Source organism: Corvus moneduloides, chromosome 3 (assembly GCF_009650955.1).
Source record: "Corvus moneduloides isolate bCorMon1 chromosome 3, bCorMon1.pri, whole genome shotgun sequence".
Classification (NCBI taxonomy): Eukaryota; Metazoa; Chordata; class Aves; order Passeriformes; family Corvidae; genus Corvus; species Corvus moneduloides.
In genome coordinates this window covers 76,617,830-76,642,924 of record NC_045478.1, presented here as the reverse complement: position 1 = coordinate 76,642,924, position 25,095 = coordinate 76,617,830, and the positions used below count along the sequence as shown (strand labels likewise).

General features: G+C 40.5%; 2 protein-coding genes across 6 annotated transcripts in view; both read left to right on the top strand.

Moving 5' to 3' along the window:
- The first annotated feature begins 214 nt into the window (after positions 1–214).
- The window catches only part of TBCE (tubulin folding cofactor E), a 52,071-nt gene continuing 27,190 nt past the window's right edge, over positions 215–25,095 (top strand). Inside the window, exon 1 of the mRNA XM_032102275.1 lies at positions 215–465. Within this exon, the coding sequence (XP_031958166.1) occupies positions 230–465 (236 nt within the window). The 5' untranslated portion in view covers positions 215–229. The remainder of the gene's footprint in view (positions 466–25,095) is intronic.
- On the top strand, positions 380–22,490 carry GGPS1 (geranylgeranyl diphosphate synthase 1). 5 transcript variants are annotated; one of them, XM_032102279.1, is made up of 4 exons: positions 380–465; positions 4,958–5,050; positions 12,405–12,475; positions 16,157–22,490. In XM_032102279.1, the coding sequence occupies exons 2-4, from the start codon at positions 4,984–4,986 to the stop codon at positions 16,916–16,918; spliced, it is 900 nt and encodes a 299-aa protein (XP_031958170.1). In that variant the 5' UTR covers positions 380–465; positions 4,958–4,983; the 3' UTR covers positions 16,919–22,490. The 5 variants fall into 5 exon arrangements, with proteins under 5 accessions (XP_031958170.1, XP_031958173.1, XP_031958172.1 ...); XM_032102281.1 differs by having other exon boundaries at positions 405–470; XM_032102280.1 differs by lacking the exon at positions 380–465 and adding an exon at positions 745–1,152.

The window sequence follows — 25,095 nt, the reverse complement described above, 5'->3', positions numbered from 1 at the left end:
GGTCCGCAGGGCCCGCCCATCCCGCGGTCCCATTGGCCTTCGCGTCGGAAATACTGACATCATTCTTCTCCACTTCTATGGAAACTGAGGCTCGGCGCCGAGGGTGCTCATGGGGAACGCTGTTCTTGCTCGCTGCTCGCAGCATTTCCGGCAGGCAGGGCAGCGCGGCTCAGCGGACAACAACTCCCAGGGCGCACCGCGCGAGAGGGGGGGCGGGGCCCTCAGGCGAATGCTAATGAGCCGAGGAGGCGGGGCTTACGCGTGCGCGGCGGGGCGCTCGGTGGCGCATTTTCCCCTCAGGAGGGGAAGGTGGCGCCCGGCGGGGCGGAAGGAAGGAGGGGGGCGGCGCTCCCGCTCTGGGCTCTGCCGCCGCCAGTCTCGGAGCGGCGGCTGCTCGGGGGCGCGGCTCCGGCTGCTGGCGGAGGAGGAGGCGGCGGCGACGAGGTCGACGACGACGAGGACGAGGTGAGGTCGCCTGCCCCGTTAGCTGGCTGTGGCTGGTGGGGGGCGCTAGCGTCCAGGTGGGGAAGAGAGGGGGCGCCGCGCTCGGAGGGGCCGGTTCTGTGGGGAAGCGGGTCCTGGGGCCGCCCCGCCCCGCTCCAGGAGGGGCTTGTAGGCTGCCCGGGAAGGGGCCGGGTGAAAGGGGGCCGCCGGTAGTGCTGGGCGGTGCCGGCGGTCGCCGGGGCGGGCGGAGTGACTGACGGAGTGCTCCGGGGCCGGGGCTGCGCTGGGCTGGCGGCGGGCGGCGCTTCCCGGCCCTCCCTGGCGGCCGAGCCCGACAGCGCCGATCAGAAAATGGGGGTGGACAGCGGGCGGGGGGAGCGATGCGTCCTCGGCTCTCGATCTCCTAAAATGGCGCTGAAGAGCTGGGCCCGCTCGTCCTGGAGTTCTGGAGGCAGCTGAAGAGGCTGCGCCTGTCGTGTTGAACTCCGAAAAAAATGAACCTTATTTCCCTTGGTCTGGCTGCGGCGGGAGTTCGGCAGCTGCAGACAGAGCGGCAGCAATTTCGTGCTCTCTGTGAAATGTGAGTTTTGACCGCGTAACGCAGCGCTCAGCTGCCGTCGCAGATTTTGCCGACTCATCTTCTGTCTTCGGGTCAGCCCGCAGCTCAGAGACCCTCCCCGTCTGCGGGCGGGGACTTTGGCGGCCCAGGTATTGTTCTCTGGTTTCTGCAGCGTTCGTGCTCAATTTTACCTGGAAATCCCATTAAAATAGAACCACGATCCCAGGAGCAATATGCTCGTGGCGTTCTGGCGTTACTGTTGGAGTGGCGGCTATGGAAAGCTATTTTTTACTTAGCTGTATCTTTGGGGGAAATGTGTGGACTGTGACTGTCCTTCCACCTGTGGAAAGCTGCCCGCCCACAGGTTGAATGTGAGGTGTTGTTCGGTGTCAGCCTAGGAGGGGTTATAAACGCGACTCTCCTAATTAGAAAGGGAGTGCGGACTAGTGTCCCAGTTACGTTTGGATTAAGACCTCTGGTGGTCTTTGTTTGAAACAATACATATTCACTGCGTTTTCTGTGTATTCCTTTTGAAACTGACCTTCTCACTCCTACCTGCTCCCCCTATCTGGGGCTTCTTCCCTCTCCCGCCCCCGGTTACAACGAAGCCGGTGTCTCAGTGCACTAAGTTCTATGATGGAGCTGATTTGAGAACTTTCTGAATGGTTCATTTTATACTACAGCTCTCTGCTTCTATGGTAGTTGTCTTTTATTTTCTCTGTAATTGCACTATGACTGGACCCCTGAGATGATGATACTTTTTAAAATACTGTCTGTATATTTAGCCTGGACTCTTTCAGACTATTACATTCCCCTATTTGGGAGGAGGGGAAGAAGGTTCTGCAGAGTGGGATGGAACAGGATAGGGTGAGAAACTGTTTTGCAAAGTTCCAAAGGGAAACTTTTTCTTGACATTCGACCTAGAATTAATATTGCTTTCATCCTCTCTAGAAAGGTCCTAGACACAGATCACAGCTTCAAGTATAGCTTTAGAGTAGTTGCACATTATGGAAGCCCACATCACCATCTTATCCTAGTGTAATGTGTGTCTTCAAAGAGGTCATTAGAGATAAGGTTTGATGCAGTCCAAAAGGTAGCTCTGTGGGCTTTCTGTTGTGTGTGGCTGTTCTTTATGCTTATGTGAAGATACTGAGAAATAACTGGAAAATTAACTTTGTCACGCATATGAATTGAAATGCAAAAAGTTTGTGTGCTGGTTTAAAAGGTAAAATGGCCTTAGGTGCTTCAATCCTATGCATAAGTGTAGATGTAATCAATTCTTGCACTTTCACTAACAACAGGCTTTGTGTTCCCTTTCATATATTGTTTAACTGCTGGCTTTTACTTTTTATTAGGAGATGGTGAGTTGAGATACTGTGTCTAAATCAGAGAAGTCTTTCTCAGTGCAACAGTGTAACTTCTGTAACAAATCGGTCAGTCACCTCGGCCGGAAATTCTTAGTAACAACCATTTCCCAAGGCCCCGTATGTGATAATTTCGTGCAAAGAGCAGTAATATTACACATCTGGTATCATGGTATTTTTGCTTAGAGGCTTTTGTAATGAATTTCATTTACATGTTTCTTTATCAAGCGTCCTTTTCTATGTATAAGTTTGGGGGATGTTCTGCTCGCTGTTTATGTTCCACTGGGTATGTTAAATATGTAGCTGTCTGATGAATAAAGAGACTTTTTTTTTTCCTTGGTGGAGATTTACCTAAAATTTCATTTAATGGTAGAATAGTAGTATAGAAAATTTTAATTATAGTGATTTAAGATGAGTTACCTTTATTCATGAGAGCCTTTTTGCCTCACTTTTATTGAAAGAAAAAAAAGTAAGAATCTCTGTACTTGTGGCAGAAGTACGTGACTAATTTTCTGCTGATAAGCAGTATTTCAGGTTAACTCCTATTAGTTTTGTACAGAAAGAGGCAAATATTTAGATTGATGCTGTACAATACTAATGAATTTCAAGTTAGTTGGGGATTCTGAATATGGTCTTACTGCCCTACAGATGAGCAAGATACTTAATTCCCTGAGGGAAGAAGAACTACTTTAACATTTACTTCTAAGCAAGAACTTTTACAGGAAAGCACTTCCAATCCTAGCATCTCTTCTCAGCCTAGCTGGATAGCTGTGCACTTTCAATTCTATCACCATCTGTGTGGCTTTTTGACAAATAATAGTCACAGGGGAGTTGTTAGGTTGATAGTATATCCTTATATCTATCTCTACCAGGTTCTTTCTGCTTAGAACATCTGGGGGTGGACTCTGAAAATCTTTGATTTTGCCTCCTCGCTGAAGTCCTTTGAGACTTACTCTTTATATGTAAGGGTACAGTTTGACAGCTGACTCTCAGTGGCAGTGCTGGTTGAAAGCACTTCAGTTACAACAACAAGCTGGCAACAGAATAAGGAGTCAAGGGTGTCAAATCTGATTTTGATTAGTGTGTGGCCTGACCGCTAGCTGTGCTGGCACACCATGGATACGATGGAAAGGCTGTACTGCTTATCGCAGCATCACTGCCAAGAAACTATGCAAAGCCTTCCCAAAAGATGCAGTCTTAGGAGCATTTTTTTGACAACTATATTTGGTTAAATAGCCTTTCTTGCCCCTAAAGTGCCAATACATTTGATGAGCACACAGCGTGAAGCAAGGAATTTATCTAAACCTAAGCTTGGAAAATAGTTATTAACACAGATCAGCTCCCCAAGTACAGACTGCTACAAATGCTTATGGGTGTGGAGGGTGGGAATGGGAACAGACAGGAGCTGATCGAGCTATACTCTCCTAGATTCTTGTGCACCTGCTCCCTGGCAGAGAATGGGAAACTGAAAAGTCCTTCACTTACGATGAGCACCACTTAGCAAAAGCCGAAACATTAGTGTGTTATCAACAGTGTTCTCACACCGAGTCCAAAACACAGCACTGTACCAGCTACTAGGAAGAAAATTAGCTCTAGTCTAGCCAAAATCGGGACATTAATTTACCTAACTATTCATTTGCTCCAGGAGGAAAAAAGGAAATCTTTTGCAGGATACTAGCAAAGTATCTGAGAAACGATGCTGAAGTAGCATGAGACTTTATGCTACTGCTGCAGGTCCTGTCTTAAAACCACATGAGAAGAATTGTTTTAAGTTGCTGCATCTGCAGTGCAGCAAGGAAGGCTAGAGGTGAAAGGACAGAAAATCTATTACAGAAAACCGTATGGAAAAAAAATGCAGATAGAGATGACCAAAAGTATGTGAAGTGAAGCTAATCAATAGAAAATTGTCAAGCTCTGGAGGCCCTGGATCCTAAAAGATTAATTTTAAGAGTCTGTTACATTTATGGTGTATGGGAAAGTGTATAGAGCTGTCTGTATGCTTGAACAGTGGTAGAAAAATGGTATATTTATATTTTGACTTATAACAAAAGATTGAGGAATTATATCAAAAGACTGGAGCTAGTATTCTACTTCTTTAGGTTGCCTTGGTCTGAGGTGTATTTTCTGCTCTTAGACATTTCTTAGACATTGGAATGTCTAATGTATGGGGAAAGCATTTAGGGAGATCTAATCAGATTAGTCATGTGAGGTTTTGTATGTGTATCTGTATGAGTTTGTATGTGGGGTTCTGTATGAGTGTCTTTAAAGACTTGCAGTGGAGCTTCATTGTTGTTAATGGTAAAGTTTAAATACTTCATCACCTAAGCAATCTAACTCATGCAAAAAAGTGAACAAAGTCTAGGAGTTGGCTTAAACTTCATGAATAAAAAGAAAACTGTATGTAGTGTGTATTATATGTGTTTCCTTGGTAAATGACATCTGGAAACCTTTTATATGCTGAAGGTGTCATGTGCAAAATTGGAATATTTGCACCTAACCTGTAAGTCAGCTGCCTTTTAAGTTGTATGCCTCTATTGTGTACTTCCCTATTTTTTAATCTAAGTAGTGTTAACAACGCTTTCTTTAACAGTGTACTCCATCTTAGGAAATAAAGAAATGGATGGGATGGATGAAACATCTAAAAGAATCCTAGAGCCATACCAATATTTGCTTCAACTACCAGGCAAGTTTCTTTGTACTGTGTTGTTTTAAATATCAAAATTGGTTTTATAGCAACTTTTGTCTTGGGAAGTATAAGCCAAGAAATTTTTCCATTCTTGATTTGTGGATATAAGAGTAATAAAAAGTAACACTTTTCAGTACTTGTTCTTTTCTTCCTCTTATTAGACCCACCTTTTTTTGGTGAGATTGGTACAATCTTGTACAATAGCTCTTGTGTCTGTAGTGTAAGTAATATTGCAGTTACTCTGTTCTCTGGAGTAGCTGACTAGTGGCTTTTAAAAACTGATAAGGGCAAGTACTGAAGACTTGATCCTGATTTTAAACCCAGGGCTGACAATGTTTTGTTCTTTAGTTGCTTGCTGTACTGAACTCAGTGGGTTGTGGGTTTTGTTGGGGGGCAGGGGGGAGGGTTGATTGAGGTTTTCTTGTTTGCTTAGGTGCTCTTTGGGGTTTTTTTGTTGGATTGTATATTTGTTTGGTTTTGTTTGGGGTTTTTTTTTGAGTTTTTATTAGCCTGTTTCTCCTGGAATTTATCTTCCTCAGCATGTACAGAGATAGGTGCTCTTATGGCCAATTTCAGATGTCCATGATTCGTAGCTTGCTTTACTTGCCAGAGATTCAGCCAGTCTGTGTAGTATCAGGTCACCAGCAATACATTCCCGTGATGTTTTCAGTCTTGAATAGTACAGTAGAATTCAAGAAGCAGTTTGGAAGCAAACTACTGTATGGATATGCCCCTTGGAAGCCTCTTTAACTAAATAATCGGGTTGCTGTGGCTTTTACACCTAAAGTGTAAGAAAGACCATACAGGATGTCAAAGTGACTAACTTTGTAAAAATAGTGGCAGAACAACTTTGTCATTGGAACTATTGTGTAATGGCTTGGTTGCCTTCTGTCCAGCTTATGCGGCACGCTGAAGGAGTTTAGGAAGATAAAAAATTTGGGTAAATATTAAGGAAATATTTCTGGTCAAAATTATATCTGACCAGGGTAGAAGACCTTCTGCCTAGACAAGTAGCATTATCAATCACAGGCAGAGTACTAAGTGGCTTTTGCACATCTGCAACAAATCCTGTATATCAGCAGGGTGGGTCCTCTGAGTCCTAATTCATTATGCCTTTGTATAATGAATTTCATTATTAACCTCTACAAATATCCAGGATTTTCTTGCCAACATTAGTTATTTCATTTGACTTGGCAATTAGCACTGAGTTGAAAACTAAGAAAAGGAAAGAATTTGGCAGTTATCAGCTTTTTTAATGCCAGAAGGCTTATTTTCCATTTCCTTATGTGTATTCCTTTTGCTATGTTGAAGTGGGTGGTGATCTTTCTAGAGAACTACCTTGAGAATGAGTCTGTGGTACTAGAGAGCTTTCTAAGCCCTGATCCTGAAGAAATTTACATTCCTTGAACACCATCTTTAAGTGTACTCTTTGTTTGATTAGATTATCTCATTAGCCAGGGCATGTTGTAACACCTCTGCATCTTTAGCTGCTAATTATTTTTAAAGCTGTTGTAGGTACCAGGAAGAAAAGCTTAGCTTCCTAGTGGAAAATATACAACAGGCAAAAAGTGCCCAAAAAATCTTCTATAGGCAAAAGTGCTTGACCAATAGCTCTTTAGTTACCTTTCACTTTAAATGACACATCTAGGATATACATTTAACCTTCCCACCTTGATTCCTGTGGCTAAATTCCTTTACTTTGTGAGTTGAACCCTAATAACTCTATACTGGTGGCTTATATAACCCTACACTCACTGGCAGTATGGGTGTTTTATATCCTGTCCTGCTAAAGTATAACTCTGGAAGTCCACTTTACCATGTTGACTTACTGTTAATTTTGTGTATGTTTTGGGGAAGGTGAAAAATAAGATACCACCACTACTGCATAGAGAGCAGTGAGGGTATGATTCAAAAGGGAAAGCTTCTCTTAGACTAGGCAGGTGAAAGTGGTGTACTTGTGGGAAGCTTGTACTGAGTAACAGGTGAAGCAGTGAGGGTTCACAATCATAAATAAACCGTGTTTACTGTGTTTGAAACACTGGCTTTGCCTAAGGTCACCTATGCCAAGTACAGATCAGTAGGAGCCAGTTACATATGTGAATCTTGGAGTCAGTATGAATCAGTCAGTGCTTGGTAAGGGTGGAGAAAATGGCCAGATATGTTCCTACCTAGATTGGAGCCCAAATGAGATGTCTGAGCTGATCCAACAGGCTCTTGCTGAAAGAGGCAGTTTCATTCCATCCTCTATGCTTCTGACACTGTTCTCCTGCTGCTTAACTTATGCCAGTTCTCAGTTTGCTGATCAAATTATAGGTGGTATCAATCACCTAACCTGTTAAAAACTTGCCTGGGTAATCTCTTGTCTTGTAAGTGAGCAGGCGCAAGGGTCGGGACATGGAGCTGTTTCTCTGTTGGATCAGTTTGAGCTCTGAGGAGCTTTGCAGAAAGCTTGGCTGAGTGTCAAATCTGTACACTATGGCCCTACAGCAGTCCAATTCCGTATCTTGTAAGACTAGTTAAACTCTCCAAGCAATTTAGTAACGTATGGTTGAATGAATTTAGATACACAATCCCTTTTAATGTAAACAAACTTTGATATGTAACAGTATTAGGGTTGGTAGCAGGGGAGGGAAGGTGCCTGCTAATGTTGTCAATAGCGTAAGAACACAAATTTTTGTAACTGCTAAGGATTAATTGCTCAGTACAGGAAATTGATTACTCTGCTTCCTTTTGCTGAAATAAGACTTTTAATGGTAACGGTTTTGGGGTGATACCTAAAGTAAGCTTGTGTATTTCTTCAACTTCCAACAGCACTGGGATTGGGAAGCTAGTAGGCTTAAGGTATTTTCAGTGTGGTGCTATTTTAACTGGTAGTATGGTAATTAATGTTTAGTATGGTAATTAACATTTATTCCTTCTTGAGCAGAAATTGTTGCTTGGGAGAAGAGCACAGATTCTGAAACAATAACTTTTCTTGTTAAGTCTCATTGTAGTGGAACATTTATCAATGTTCTGCTTAATCTAGTATTCTGTTATTTAGTATCATAAAGTGCAGGATTGACTTTTATAGGTTCTGTTGTGGTTTGTCTCAAAAATGGCCTGATTCACACACATGGTGAATCTTGTATTTTTGAGAGTCTGAGTTAACAGCAGTAGCTGATTTTGCAGCACTAAGGAGTACATGGAATTTCAGTTGTCATAGAACTGATATGGTTAACAGCTTGCTATTGAAAGGGGTAGATTCTGATCCCATTTGTGACTGTGCATCTTCTCATTCTTGTCCTTCTGGTCTTGGCTGCAGTCTTTCCTGGGCTTGTTCAGCAAGCTAAACAATCAAGACTGGCTTTGTTGTTCAGCTTTTTCTGCTGGGTTATTGAACTTGATCGGTCTGGTGAAGGAGTTGCATTTTATGTGAAAGATCAGCTGAATTGCATGGAGTTCTACCTTCAGTCAGATGAGCCTGTTGAGAGCTTATGGGCTAAGATTTCAGGGCAGATCAATAGAGGTGACACTGTAGTGGGTGTTTGCTACAGACCCCCCTAAGCAGGAAGAAGCAGATGAGACCTTCAGACAACTGCAAGATACTTCATATTTACAGGCCCTGATTCTTATGAGAAACTTCAATTACCTCACAGTGTTGTAGAAGAAGCATCACAGCAGGACACAGGCAGTCCAGGAGGTTTCAGGAGTGAACTGATGACCTCTTGCTAACACAGGTGATCAAGGACCTGATGAAGGAAGGCATTATGCTGGACTGCCACCTTAAAAAAAGGAAGAGTTGGTTAGGACATTAAGACTGGAAGCAACTTTAGTTGCAGTGACCATGTGATAGTGGTATTCAGGATTGTGAGAAGGAACAAAGCAAAAATCAGGATCACAACCCTGAACTAGTTAACCCTATTTTGAACAGAGGAGTTATGCTGGAGAATTATACCAGTGACCTTAATCAGTCACAAGTGGCTGCCAGGTTAAAAGTGTATGTGCCTGCTCTCAGCTTGTCTTCCTGCAGTTCACTTATGCTGTTTGTAGTGTTCTTGTAGCTGCTTGGAGAGGTCCGCTTGGGGACTTTATCCATTTAGTTTTAATCCATCAGAGGATGCAGCTAAACGTGCAAGTGTACAATACAGCTGAGGTAATACAGGAGCTTTCTTCCTCCAAAGAGCAGTGCCCCTTCCCCTAGTCCTCAGCATCTGCTGCTCGCCCTGTACTGATTGTGGCAGATCCACTGCATAAGCTGACTCAGTACATAAAGCTGACAGAAAGCTAACCTAGCAAAGAGTTGAGTTCTCTGCTGGGCTAATGAGTTGAGTTAGCTCTAATGGGGTCTAGGTTAATAATCCCTCTGCTCTTTCCCATGCTGTTCTAGCCCTTTCATGTACCCTCTCTGTAAGCAGGGTGCTGCCTTAAGGGCATAATTTGTGGTTATTTTAATGCAGCAAGAGTGAAGCAATACTAACCAGGAGCCTGTCCAGAATGGGGGTCCGTAGTTTTTGGGTCTGTGCCCTGTCACAAGAACAAGCATGTAAATAAAGAGTAAGTTGGCTGATTTTTTTCCTTTTTTATTTCTTTAGGTGAGAAGCAGGGAGGGAATGGAGGGAATGTCCTCAGTACAACATCTTTAATCTAACTTGATATTTGTTTTAAGGATAAAGCTTTAACATTCTTAGCTCTAGAAGGAATTTCTGACTATTTTTCTCACCTTTTCCACCTAGCACTACTAAGGAGAAAAGCTTTTCATAGTTGCTGTTTGATTTGGGTAAGAATTTGGGATCTTAGGCAGATAAAACAGAATGCATTTAACAGAGCTTTGATAAAAGCTTGGTGCAGTAATGTCTATTATTATAGCTCTATACTGTAGGTAGAGCTTCTAATTTTGCATGTTAGACCTCAATTCTTTAATTTTACAATAGCCTGCTTAGAATACTTAACACAGCGGTGAAATATGATAGTGAAGAAACTGGATAATTCTGGCAGTGCTCGTTTTAATTTTGTCCTGGTGTCCCTGTATTGTTTTCTTGTCTAGTTTGGGAAGAGGAGGGGTGTGGCAAGGAATGGAGTCTTTCTGCATCTAGGCTTTAGAGACCGGTATTAGAAGGGTTTGGTCTTTTGCCATCACAGCATTTATGCTGCAGGCATAAATTGTGCATACGGAAAATTGCTGTACTATCGCATAGACCAGATAAGATTGACTTCAGAATCAGATAAAATAGCATTTATGTAGCAATAATGTTCCTTTAGAAGACGAGCAAATCTGCACCTATAAAAGGAAAGATAAATGCTTCACTCTACAGGTAGTGTTTTTCCATGAATAGTCAGTGTCTAGGAAGCCTTGCTAGTCAGGGTAGACAAGTCTAACAATTCAAATGCTGTCTGTACTAAGGAACTGAAGTGGCTTAATCCTTTGTGCATGTTACTAATCCACTTAGAGTGCGTTCTAGTAGTCTAGTTCCTCGTGATGAAATAATGGTTCTTGCTGAACACCCAGCATTCTTTAAGTGTATTTTCTAGGAAACACATTCAGAAAAACAGAATTAGCTGCCTATTATAAAGGCAGAAAGTAGGTGCTGTCTGTATCCAAGTAACTTAGAAGAGAATAAACAGCTACAGATAAGGTACAGTTCCTTAATGTGGTATTATCTCTGACTGGTTTTATTTATGAATGTAGTGAAATACTTGTTAATCCTTAACTGGTAAGCCATACAGTTTGGCAGTTGTTTGTAACAGTGATTCTCAAGGAGAGACAGAACAATCCTTCCCTTCTGCAGAAAACTGTTAGTGTTTAAAACTCAACACAGACAGCAAAAATGGAGAAAATAAGCCAATGACAGTGTATGTCCAGGTAAGAATGCCTGTTCACATGTGGCAGAAGCAGAGGACAGAGCTGCTGGGGGGAAAAAGAGGACCATTTTGTTAATCTTGTCTAGTGAAAACCAAAAGATGGTGGTGACAGGAAGCAGTGGAAATCATTGAGAACTGAGACAAAAATTGCAGACCTCTGATCCAGGGAGGAAGGTTATCACCCTTGCTACAGAGCCCAGCCCACAAAGCTATTGCTTACCTGGTGGTGACTTAACTAGAAGGGGAAAAATTCTCAGTCCAGTTCCTCCAGGGTCTATCACTGCAAGTGAATTTACCCATTTTTATTATTTTGTTCTGTATATGCTGGTTGCACAGTCATAGAGAAGCCTTAGGGAGAGATTCAAATGTTGACATTTCTTTGGTGCTATGGGCAAGATGGAATTATCAATATGAGAACTAGTATTGCAGAATATCTCAATTATGTCTCAGTAATTACTTGAGTCAAGTAATATGGGTTCCATGGGTGTCTATGTTGCACTGCTTTGAAGTTTATTTAAAGCTTTTTCCAAATGCTTGTTTGTGAGCTGTATATGCAGAGCTGTTTTTGCAAACCTGTCTTGTGGTTATTCCAAGATACACATAACTGAGCTTCTCAAAGTTCAGAGCAGAATTGTCTCAGTGTGGATAGGGGATGACTTTCTTTCATGTTGAACATGACTAGATGCTGAATAGATAATTTGTACATAAAAACTAGCATATTACTGAAGAAAGCAGGCATCAGTAATGTATAGGCATAAGGTTAACGTGTATTGAAATTCACTCTGTCATGTAGAAAGTATCTGGATTGAATAGAACGACTTGTTTTAACACTAAACTGGGTCATTTGATGTTGTCTTTCTTTCCTTTGAAACAGAGTGACTGCCTGGCTCCAACAAAGTAGTTTTTACCAAAGCAGACCAAATTCTATTTGTAGGTCGATTTCTCAGGTATAAGATAAACATCTGAATTCTTGGAAGGTTCTATGCTGTTCAGAATGTTCTGTTTAGATTTTTGTAAAATGTTATTTAGTAAGTATATGAAGTGTCACTTTCGTGTTTTACAAAGTAGCAAGTGAAGAATAATACTACAGGAGAAAGACCTAAAAATTGAGAGAAATAGATATTCAATAAATACCCATACTTTCAACTAATAATGAATCATAATTGAAACTTTTTATTCTTAAAATTAACATGCCTTGCAAACTAGCTGATCTGTACAGGCTACCAACATGCTCAGGATCCCTTACTAATTAAATTGTGAAAACTAAATATAGTAACCTGTAAATATGTGCTTTGCATATTCCTGTGAAGTGTTTAAAACTGAAACTGCTGCTAATTGATGTTTATTCGATGATGGAACAAGCCATGCACTGATACATTTTCCACTTTTGTGTCATCACACTGATCAGTTTTTTTAATCAGCTCTCAAATCAGCTATAGTTGTTAAGACAAACTGTTGTCCCTAATAATGAACTTCATTATTTTTATAAATGCCTATAATATTTTTATTGCAGGTAAGCAAGTGAGAACCAAACTGTCACAGGCCTTTAATCACTGGCTGAATGTTCCGGAAGATAAAATACAGGTACTGACTAATTCTTTTTAAAAGGTTGTTACCTTTCTTCCAAGACTACTCATAACAGATGATTCTCTTACATAGCATAAATTATCAGAAATCTTAAATGCACTAATTTCTGAATGTAAAGTAAACTTTCAGGAGAACAACTTCAATGCAAAGCTTTTACTGTGATGCAACACTAAAGCAATTACTTCTATGTCTTACTAGAATAGTTATTCCTTTCCAAGTGTGTTCAACCTTTGAAGTTGTAGATAAGCAGCTATCATTGTTACCCACTTAACATAACTCAGTTATTAACACTGAGTTATTACAAAAGAAGCTAGACAGTTAACTAACTTGTAGATTTCACAAATACAGTGTTTGAAAATAAAAGCTTTAAGATTTTAATACTAGAATATCAGGGACGGCAATTAAATCAACTTTACAAACATAAAACTGAGACAGGTGTATCATATAGTCTACAGTCCTTTCTGATGAGAAGCATTACCTAGGAGTTCACGTTCCCTTTTCTCTTGGACGAAGTGTGCAAGATGCATGGCTGTGTATTTAAACACTGTGGCTTGCCAAATGAAAAATTATCCTCTGTTTTAGGTTAGACTGCAGTTTTGCTAAACTGCATACAGAATGTGCAAAACATTTTCTGTCCAAGACAATGCAAGGAATTAATACAATTGGTTGTGGCTTTTGACAACCAGCTGGTCCTTTGCTGACTTCATTAATTGTTCACAAAAGTATCTTTAGAGTTTGTGAAGGAGCCATTTTTAGGGTGGCTTAAGAGTGACACTTCATAGCTCTCAAGTAGCAAAGTGGTTTAAGAGGCTGCATTTCATAATCTAGGAACTCTTCTGTTTTTCGGCCTGTCTGTGTAACTTTCTAGCAAAATTTTTTCTGTCTTTCAGCTAGACACCTTATGCTTTGTGCTCAGACAAATATCCAAATAAAACATATAATATAGCAATCTGTGTATTTTATGTATGGGTTTAGTCTAATATCACAGATCAGAATTCAGATTGGAAGAAGCCTCTGGAAGTTATCTAGGACAACCCTGTGCTTAAAGCAGGGCTTGCTCTGTAGCTGCTTTAGGCTTCTGGGAGCTTTGTTGAGTTTTAAAAATCTGGTGATGGGGTTTCTGCAGCTTTCCAGGGCCTGTCTTCTCATGCTGAACCCCTTTCATTATAACAAGCCCTTCCATTCTATTCAACTAGGATTTTTTTATGTTGCAATCTGACTGTTGCCTCCTGCCCTTTTGCTGAGCACCCATGACAACGTGGTCCATTTTTGCTTAGTGCTATAGTAAGCTAAAGCTGCAGTGCCTCTGTCTGAGCAGAAGTTATCAGTTCTGTCACTTTAAACTGATGATGATGTAACTGCTATTGAAAACTTGGACCACTTGTTTTATCTTTATAAGGAAAACCAATGCTTTAATGTCTCCTTTACTACTCAAGTTGTTTGTAATTGGAGGAAAAAACAAGACCCTGTCATCTTTTAGTCTTCGTGACCCAATTATTACAGCTTTTGTTCATTCTTATACTAATTTTAATAACTAGAGATGGTTGAAGTCTGGAGGACCACCTCTGGTCATCTTTTTGACATCTCATAATCTTAAGATAACCCCTGTGTCTAACAGCCCGATTAATTTCCAGCTATTTGTATTTTTTTTATTAAAAATCTGAATGCTGGCACTCATTCTGGGACTTTTTTCTTACCTTAGATTATTTGTGTAGTTTATTTAGATTATACAATTGAGGCTACTGTTCCTTGATAGTTTATTTTACTATTAACTGGCACTGTTGCACCTTTTGCCCCAGCCAAGTGATCTCTTCCCCTCAACACTTACTGAATTTCTAGTTCCCATTTGGTGCTGCACTGAGACACTTCAGCTTGGTGAATTAGAGGACACTGTGTTTGTCAGGTGATCTTTCTTCTGAGAAGGCACTGAAATGGCCTAGTGAGAGTCAAGCAAATTTTAAAGCTATTGCAGATAAGGAGGTAGAAGAAGTCTGTGTGTTGGAGTGATAGTCCAGCAGGTACTGATTAGATAGATTTAGGCTGTCAGAAAACAGAGCATTCTCTACTGGGTCTTCAGCTTTCATAATGGAGACCAGTCTTTTAATTTTCTCAGGCTACTTCCTGATGTCTTCTAAAATAAGCTTTTTCTGATATCTGAACTGTTTCACTCCTCTCTTTCGCCTTTGAAGCATTTTTCACACTGTCTTAAGTTTACCAGATAATTTGATAGAAACACAGAGTCATGAAACACTGTTTCCTTTAAATCTTAAACATATGGAAGTTGCAAGAGGTCAGGAAACTGACAGTGATATGAAATAGGTTAGCAAGAGAAACACTAGAATACGCTTATCCAGTGAATTCACACAACAGAGGGAAACTTTCCTGATAGTACTGAGAATGAGATAATGGACCAAAAGATTATTCAAACAAATAGGTGTGTAAAGTTGTCTTCAGTAAGTACTCTATCCTTTGATTTCATGAGTGCTTAAGTAGGTTGTTCTTGCACTTGTATCTTGGAAAAGGGATTAAATTGCTGGGGTTTGAGTTTTAATCTTTGGAACAATAGTCAGTGAACACCAGGTGGCTTGGTGCTCAAGAAAATGCTTACAGCAAAGTCCTTGTTTTGTCCTACAGCACCCACCAAATAGGACCATACTAGATATTTGCTGCCATTTTGTGGTGGTCTTAGTATTTTTTAACAGTTGTTTTGATGAATGTTGACTGAATGCAATGTTTGTAGCTAACAAATGTAATTGGTTCATTAGCTTTGAAATCATATCTTAATCAGATATGTTTTACAGTGAGTTTATACAACGTGCAGTTTACGTGCCTAAATTTCTTTCCATTTAAGCAGGTGCTGAATATACCTGTTGTTTGCATGGCACCTGTGGAATAAAAGCAATGTATGGTGTTAAGACTCTTCATTCTTTGTTGAGTTATTAAAGTTTCATTCTATTCAAATGTAGTCAGCTACAAGCCTGGCGTTGTGAAGGGTTTATTGCACACCTCAGGTGGTGTGTGATATTGGTCTACCTAGTAACAAGCAGTGTGTAGAAAGCTTCCCAAAAGAAATTTTAGCTGTTGTGTTTCTGCCAAGAATTTTCCAAATGATGTTTCAGAGGGAATAGTCTGTCCTTTAAGAGCTCAGTACTGAATGTAACTGCACGAAGTGTGGGAAAAGAAAGATGAACTCTCTCTCCACTTATCAAAACCAGGTTCACAAGCGAAATGTGATAATGGATAATACCTGACACTCTCAAGAACTGACTTTGGGAGATTTCAGATTTGTAAATCTGAACATTTCAAAACACTGTGTTTATTTTATTTTCCCCTAGTCATGTTTCTAGTAACAGTTACTGCATGACTCCTAGATAATGGCATGTTTTAGAACTGTAGCAACAGTCAAGAGGATCATGCAAGTGGAAGCACTTCAGGAAGTAAGTTAACTTTGAATCTGAAAACATTACACAAAAGACTTTATGATCTAGGACTTAAAGCAAACTGGGTGATGAAGAGAATCATAAATCTGTACTAGCAGTGAAAAGCAAGTTGTCTAAAGAGGAACCTCAGTGATAGAGAATATAGTTCTTTAAAACATTATCCATTTAAAATATAGTCTTGCAAAACTGATGGTTAAATTACAGTAAGAGACTTAACAATGTTCTCTTCTTGTGATAGGTTATCATTGAAGTGACAGAGATGTTGCACAATGCAAGCCTGCTTGTGGATGATATCGAAGATAACTCAAAGCTACGGCGGGGCTTTCCAGTGGCACACAGTATCTATGGAATTCCATCTGTAATCAACTGTGCTAATTATGTTTATTTTCTTGGCTTAGAGAAGGTTTTAACCCTTGATCATCCAGATGCTGTTAAAGTTTTTACCCGTCAACTTCTGGAACTCCATAAAGGTCAAGGCTTGGATATTTACTGGAGGGATACTTACACCTGTCCTACGGAGGCTGAGTATAAAGCTATGGTACTGCAAAAGACAGGTGGTCTCTTTGGATTAGCTGTAGGCCTCATGCAGCTGTTCTCAAATTATAAAAAAGACTTAAAGCCTCTGCTTAACACACTTGGTCTCTTCTTCCAAATAAGAGATGACTATGCCAACTTGCACTCCAAAGAATATAGTGAGAACAAGAGTTTTTGTGAAGACTTAACTGAGGGCAAGTTCTCATTCCCAACCATTCATGCAATTTGGTCAAGACCTGAAAGTACTCAGGTGCAAAACATTTTACGTCAAAGGACAGAGAACATAGATATAAAAAAATACTGTGTACATTACCTTGAAAATGTTGGTTCCTTTGAGTACACTCGGAATACATTGAAAGAGCTTGAATCTGAAGCCTATAAACAAATTGAATCTCTTGGGGGAAACCCTGAGCTTGTAGCACTAGTTCAACAGCTGAGCAAAATGTTCAAAGAAACTGCAAATTAAAAAATTAACGTCTGGGTGTGGATTAAAACTGTTTTTAAAATTGGAAAATAACCAGATGGAGAGGTGTGATAATCAGTCTCATGTAAAACTTTGTCTTGTAGCTATGTTACAAAAATTACTGTTAAAAATAACTTGTCACTGAGTTTTGAAATATATACCCTATTATCTCTGAAGTCTTAACTGTAACTGCTTACAGTTGGTTTTGTTAAAGCAGATGTACTAGAACTAAAACAAGTTTTGAATCTAAATGTAATAGTCTTTACACAATCACAGGGATTATTTCATACCTAAAACTCTCAGGCCCCTAACCAGGCTATGATAGGATTCTGGTTGAAATTCTGTGTTAAATTAAATCAGGTTGACATGTGTTTATTGTGCATTTTAAACGATGCTCTTGTAAACCAAAATGTGTGTTAAAAAACAAAAGAAGATACTTGCAACCACAATGCACGTAAAATTGTTGTGTGATATTTCTAAGTTTAACTAACTTGAGAAGATCAGGTGGATCAGTTTACTATGTCCTAGGGTGAATATCCTATTCAGTTTCTGTGGGTATTTCCAGGGGAAAGTGAGTTATAAAAGATATTATTTCATATGCAAATAAGAAATTGTGACTTCATAAAGATTTTGAAGTACCTTAGAAAAAAGATTTCATCACATCAGCAAAGTGTAGATTTGCTGCTGATTCCAGCTCTGCAGTGAGTAATTTTGCTAACCTGGTTTTAGATTTTGAAATTGTCATTCTGTAGCCAGAAACTTAAATCTATGCATTAGAGCTCATATATGTAACTGTAGCTAGCACCATAATGAGCTGCTGTTAGAAATGGAAAATTATTCATACCAGGTAACTTTAGGACACCATGATTGGTGCAGGTCTCTTTTATCTCTGCTTATAATTGAGGGGCTTCTCCAAGACTTTATTCATAATTCATACTTCATTCCTGTTCTGAATTGCTGTCTGGAGGCATGTTCTAGATCTCTCCAAAGAGACAAGAGCTGTCTTTTTTTCTGTTAAAACAAAGTACAGTATCTTGTTTTACAAGCTACAATACCACTTCACTTTTGTTAATTGCTTAAATAGAGCTTTAAAATTGTAGACATACCAAAATAGAACTGGGACTGAGAGCAAGTTTTAGGGGTGGGGATAAGTAACAAAGTTCTCTGCTCATATATATAAGTATAAATATATATAAATAAATATATAGAAAGAAAAAGGTTAATACAATGTAAGCAGAGATGCTTGTTTTTTTCTTGGCTGGGCTGGCTTTATTCACGTTCAGTTCCCTTAGTATTCACAGGTATATTAAGCTTTGCTTTGGGGTAGCAAGGTAATGGTTTGGATCAAAAGTAGGACTGGTGCCGTTAGCTGTGGTGTTAGCTCAAGCATACTCTGAAATGGACAGAGGTACTGGGCTTCTGATGGCAAAAGGATAGTTTTATGCAGGTGTTCATTTACTGTACCTGGAAAACAGGGAGAGCTATGATAACCCATTGAGAAAACTAACTGAAGAAGGTTGCTATAATGTCTTCCCTGGACAGCTTTAATATCCTTCTGAAAGTGATCAAACATGACAAAATTGAGGATGACTGCTTTTGGTCAGAAATATTATGTAATTATGGATGATAGCCTACCCCTTTTATTTGCATGCTGAGGAGAAACTTTTGTCTGATTAGGCACAGAATAATAGGCTTTTCACTGAATGGACCTGGTTGCCAGGACTGAATAGTTTAAAGTTGGTGAAAGGTGTCTTTAATGTTAATGAAAGAGAATTGTAATTCCTTTTGCATAACTTGCAGTGCTCAGTAAGCCTGTAAAATTTTAATATGTTATGTGAAAATACTGTCTGCAGCAAATTACATTTATTTTGTGCCATGTCTTGGGAGTTTCTAAGCACTGTTGCAGTTAGTGTTGAATAGGGGAAAGCACTGAAAAGATTATTGTTGTCAGGAGAATCTCCTAGTCTTACTGTGAAATGTATCCTTGTGCCTGTTAGGATATTGTAACTGCAACACAATGCAAAGTGCACTTAGTGCCATTTCATTTCTGTTCTGTTCTGTTGCTGGATGTAAACGATTTTGTGTAATCAAACTTTCATAATGAGGTAGCTTTCCTTACTTTTTCTATAAAGCTTTTCTACCATCTGAGATTTCTGCTATGTCATCCCTCCTTTGTTTCGTTCTGGCAATTCACCCCAGTATTTATGCTAATTCTATATCTTGTAGCATGTTAGGAGTAGGTACATGGATGTTTTCAAGTTGCAGGCCATTTAAACCACAAATGGGTAAGAAGTGACAAGTTGGTCCAGCTTTCTTTTTCCAGGTTACAAGAGACCATGCAGCTCTGTCTTGCTCTTCTGCCTTCAAGGCGTTTGATGGCAGTATTCAAAGCATACCCTGAAGGTATATCTGAAAAGACTCAGAACTTGAGCATTGTTGCTCTTCACTTTGGTTAAGATAACCAGGATTGTGAGAGCTTTTCTTGATGTATTCAGGAGTTGGAAGAGGCTGGGATATTTCCCCTTCATCTGTTAAGCTGGTAGAGCATCTCAGAGTACTAAATGTCAGTAGTAACAATGTCTGTTAGTCAAGGCAGATTTTATGTTTGGTGCCATAAGATGAGTCTGTGCAGTCTCATCATTATTCTCTAATGTTATCACTGGTACAGGCTCCTGAGGTTAAGCTGTGTTTAGAAAAACGCTTCTTTAAAGCAGCATGGGAGTTCTTTTGACTACAGAATTAGTTAGCTGTGTAAGTGCCCCTCTCTGTTGCTATGTCTCCCACAACACAGGGAGTGGGGATTTTTCCTGCTCTTCCTAAGATATGCACTGTTGTAAATGGAAATCCGAGGTGCAAGGGGAGATGCCCACAGGGAAACAAAGGGGGTACTGGTTTCAATGTCAGTCCCTTTGAGCCAGAATTGTTCCCGTTATCTTCCTACCATTCCAAACAAGTTCTGCTTTGATCAGGTTTTTCATGTATTTCTTGGGGGTTTTGTTCTTGCAGTTCACATTAAGAGAAAGGCAAATACTCATCAGCCTGGAGCATTCCCCCCTACCTCAGTCTGTTTTCTGATTGTGTGCTTGCTTGGATGTAAATGAATGTTGTCACCTGTCTTAGAGTAGCCAGCCATTGGATGGGACATATGTCTATGATTTTTCAAAGGCTGATGTTTACCCCATCAATTATGAAGAAAATTGCATCATTTCAAGACCTTGCTTAGGAGAGAGGTTTCTCCTTTTGAACTCAGGCTGTTCAGGTACCCACTCGGAGCAACTTTGTATGTATCAGCCAGTTGTTGATACAAACAAACGAAAAATGTTAATGGGAAAGAAACTGTTGTCATTTCTTTATGCTTCTGCTTTTTTGTTAATTTTGCTAATCCGGCTGCATGTGCTATGGAAATTTCCTATATTAATGACTATTTTCCTTGGTTGTTGTTAAAATGCTAACAAGGTATAAAAACATGGGGTTTGTGAGGGGGTTTGCATTTCTCATGTAAAACTGGTTTGAACTTAAATACACCTTTGTCACTGAATTGGGCCAGGCTTTTATTCATGTGCAAGAGCCATATGGGCATCTGTTGCTCTTCTTTGTCTTGTCTTAATCATTTTACATTTCAGGTTTGGTATTTACTATGTTCTTTGTATTATTTGCTCAGTACTTCCACTGTAATTCTTCTTTCAGCTATATTTCTATTCTGCTGTTAATACCAAGCACACATAATACCATCAAAGTTGGTTTTGATCCTGGACAAACAAATAGTCTTGGTCTACTTTTGAAATGTTGAATCTTGGCTCATCGGCTGCCTTCACTAAAGTAATCCAAGATTAATCCAAGATTTTCTGCAATCTCAAAATGCCTGAAAGTTCTTTTCCAGGAAGCTAAAGCCTGTAGCATTTTATATGACCATAAATTACTTTTGTCTCATGTAGCTTGAGCTACTTTCCTTACCCTACCTGTTTGCTTTCAGGACCATTTTGCTTTAGTGGTAATGCCTGCTAGGTCTTTTTATGAATGAACTTAACTCACTAGCCCTGAGGGAGAGAAGTTAATTTTTGTCCAGGTTAATGAATTATCCCACTCAGCAAGAGCCTGATGGATGTCAGAGCTAGCTGGTGGACAAAGGCCATGGAAAGGATTTGAGAGAATAAGAAAACCCATTTTTGCTTCCTGAGGCTGCCTCATGTAATTTCACCTTGTTTTACAGAATTTACTTGACTTTGTAAGGAAAGGCTTAAGTGTGTGTTTAGTTTCTCTGAGTTTCCCTTCTTGCTTTCCAAATAGACTGTGAGAGATACTTAAGTTAAAAAATTTTTATTCTGATAATTATTTATGTAACTTGCATATATCATCTAAAGATTTTGATTAAAGGTACAGATAAATCAGAGTACATTGTTTCATCACTGTATTTTTCTTTCTCTTAACAATTTTTCTGTTCTTGAAGACAGGGAAACATAATCTGCCATGTTCCTGTTTGAGTTGATTGCTACCTCACATTAATATCCTTCCTGAATAACTTTTTCATAGCTGAGCATCTGTGTTCAACCTCTTCTGCAGCAGTTATTTTAAAATTACTTCAGAGGCACCTTGTGAGGTGTGGCTAAGAATAATCCATGATTCATTAACTCACTTCAAGCATATAATCTGCAAAACTTCTAATAAAGATGCAGGTTAAACCACATTAACCCTGATAGTGTTCCTCACCTGTATACCCTATGGAACAAGCAAGTTCTCAATTAACCTACTGAAAAGGTATTTACTAATCATCTCTGTTTAGTACAGCATAGAGAATCATGGGAGATACACCAAGAAGGCCTAAGGTGACACTTCCAGGGAAAGCACTGCAAAACCTGACATGAATTTGTGTAGAAGGCTAACTCTGAGGTGAAGGGAAATCATAGATAATTTTCTGCTTTTGAACTCTAGAAAAATGTTCTACTCATTGGTATATGAATTACATGCTGACAGTTAAGCAGCTGCATCATCTCTTGAGCACAGTGGGTCATTTTCACTCTCTTCATAATGTTGCAGTTGCTATTTCTAGAGCATATACTGTGAGTTACTTAATCACTCAGTAATTACTGAAGTATGTAAAATGGCAAAAGCATACATTTTGTTTATGTATTTTGAAATGCATAAAAACTGTCCTCTTGCAATTTGTATTACTCTGCAGAGAACTTCTGTTGGCTGAGGGAGGCATAACCTTTCACTGACTGAAGTTTTTAAAACCAGGCTAACACCCAAGCCTGTGTGAACAGATTGGAGGGGGGAAAAAAGGTTTGCAAGAAAAAAAACAAAACAAAGTTCTTTAAAAGTAAAATTTCCTATAATTGCAGAGTAAGTATATGAAGCATGGAACTAACTGCAACAGTTTTTCTGTGGTTTTGGCTGAAGAACCTGTAGATAACTGCTTTCTTTTGGGGGTGGGATGGAATGTACAGGTCAGAGTAAAAGCTAGACAGAGGAATTGTCATTGCTATTCACAGAAATGTAAAAACTGTGCTTTAAACCTAATCTCTTATCTTGTACACTAACCAGCATGAATGTTCAATAAATTCAGAAGCTAAATCCATTTTTACATAAGTGCTTATAAAATGCCGAAGTGGTAATTTGAGGTAATGAGGTGAAAATGTTAAATTGGTCTGGTTAAATTGGCATTGGGACTGTCCTGTTCCTTGTCTAGTACAGAGCATGAGCTATGGCTATTTGTTGATTACAACACTGAAACAAGAAGTGCAAAGAAATAGAAAGAATAAACAGTAAGTTATGCTATTCTCCTTATCATTTTAGAAATACTAAACACATAAATCTGACAACATGCGTGTAGGTTCTGAGAATGGATGGATTACACATCAAACTAGGGATAAGATGGGCAGCTGGGATCAGAAAGATCACAGAAAGTATTTTCTTGTTTTCAGGACTTTTCCTGTCAGGCAGTACACAAAGTGGAGCAGGCTCTCAGCTTTGACCTTGGGAACAGTGGAGGAGTCAGAAAAGGAGAGCAAGAGGACTTAACTGCTGTCACTTGTACCACTATCCATGTAGCTTCAGCATGGTTTGAAACTGGAACAGATCGTTCCAAGAGTGCCCTCTGTGGGAGATGAGTGGGCTTAGGAACGCAGATGAGACGGCACCACCACCAAAGATGTGGAAGAAGGACTAGGGTATCTATTTTTTCCCCCAATGCTATTAGTTGGCCTGAAATAACAGATTACCTATGTGTCAGAGACTGAAAATAGTTCATGCCTCAAACATTGATATGAAGTTTTGCTCTTGATAAAGAAGCTGCAACTGAAGAAGCCTCCCTGAAGAGTGGGACTTTGAACTGAAAGTCAAACTGTTGATTAGATAGAGGGAAATGCATTGGTCAGTCATCTCACGCTGAGGGAAAGGTTTGCATCCACAAAGGGCCAAAGCCACCAGCTGCAACTATCCCCGGGTGAGTTTGGGGTGGGGGGAGAGCACAGCTCACAGAAGCCAGGTTTACACAGACTCCCCCCCAACCGAGGGGGAGGAGGAGGTTTTGGGTGCATGATGCAGCCTCTGGTGAGAGGCAATAAACACCCATCCTCCGTTACACAAACTGGCCCAGCTGTGGAACCCCCAACCCCACAGGGCACATCCAAGGGACTTTCACGTGAGAGGCTTGGCCCCACAGGGCCGCACGTGGTGCAACAGACCCAGAGTCAAGGGGACACGCCCGGACGTGCCCACCCAGCGTGAGCATGTACACCCATGGGACTCTGTGCCTTCTGGGGGCACCTTCACCACCGAGAGAGCAGCTGGAGAGGATCAACGAACATCGCTGGGAGCCACGGAGTGGTGATATTTTCCTTATTCTGTCCCTGTCACTCTTTATGTCCCCCCCCCCCCCCCCCCCCCCCCCCCCCCGCCTATCTTCTACTTCTTTCTTCCTTTCTTTCTTTCTCTCTCTCTCTCATATTTACCATCAAATAAAACCTTTACTATTGTTACTGGCATATGGTCTTGTTTGCACCTTAATTCGGGCAGAGGCATTTCTAAGAACCTTAAAACTGGATCATAACCCTATGGCAAAGGAGGACTATGTGATAAAGGCACAGAGATCTTCGCTGGATTGTCCCTTTGGGAGCAGCTGCTTTATGCAAGACAGTACAGCATACCCTTGAAGCCTGTTACTTGAAGATGCAAGCTCTCAGCATACTAAAGAATATACACATTATCCAGATTATTTTGATTGGAATGTGCTAGTGTTACCAAATACCCACACCTGATTTATGTAGTCAGTATTACAGACTCAGAGTAAAGAGTACTAATATCCTGCCTGCCAAAAGAACAGACAGATTTAATGTAATGGAGGCATAGGACTACAAGAGCTGCTTAATTATTTACTTGATGATTGTTCCAGTCTTTGTGGTGCCAACTTTCAGATTATATTATTTGCATTAAGCTGTTATGGGCCATTGAACTATGAAACACAAGATATTAACATATGTGAAAAACAACAATTAGGATACTTTGATTCTTATAACCGCAGCTATTAGATCTTGCCATGCCTATCTCTATCAAACTGAAGAGCTCTTACTAAATTTATGTTCTTCACCAACTGGTACTAGAATACAGTCAGGTCTTTCAGTTTTTGCTGCTAATCTACGCACAGTGGACACATCGATTTTAACTTTTTTTTTTTTTTTTTTTTTTTTTTTTAAGATGTGTTCGCTAATCATTACAGGTCTTGACGATATTTTTCCCAAATACTGAATGTCGAAATAAATGCAGCAACAAGTGTAGCAGCGTACAGGGGAATACAACTGCGTGGGAGTTCCTCTGGCCTGGGGATGCTCCGGGGAGCTCTACTGCTCTGCGAGTCGCCCACGTTCTCCTCAGCCGCTGCTCCCAGAGAGCGCCCCAGCCTTGAGTTACGGACTCGGAACCATCTCTTGCTCCGTGTCGGTTCACCGCTGCCGCAGGGCTTTGCCCACCGCGCGCTGCTTTACACCAGGGCAGCGCTTCCCCAGGCATCTTTGCTCCGTCCTCACATCCCACCGCAAGTCTGCGCCTACTCAGAGAGAGCCGCAATTCCCAGGGACGGGCGGGACACCCCGGCACGCGGGCGAGGGGCCGCTGCCTCCCTTCCTGGCACCGCCCCGCGGGCCCGGCTCGCCCTATTAGAGCGCCTGCCTCTCACCCCGCGGCAT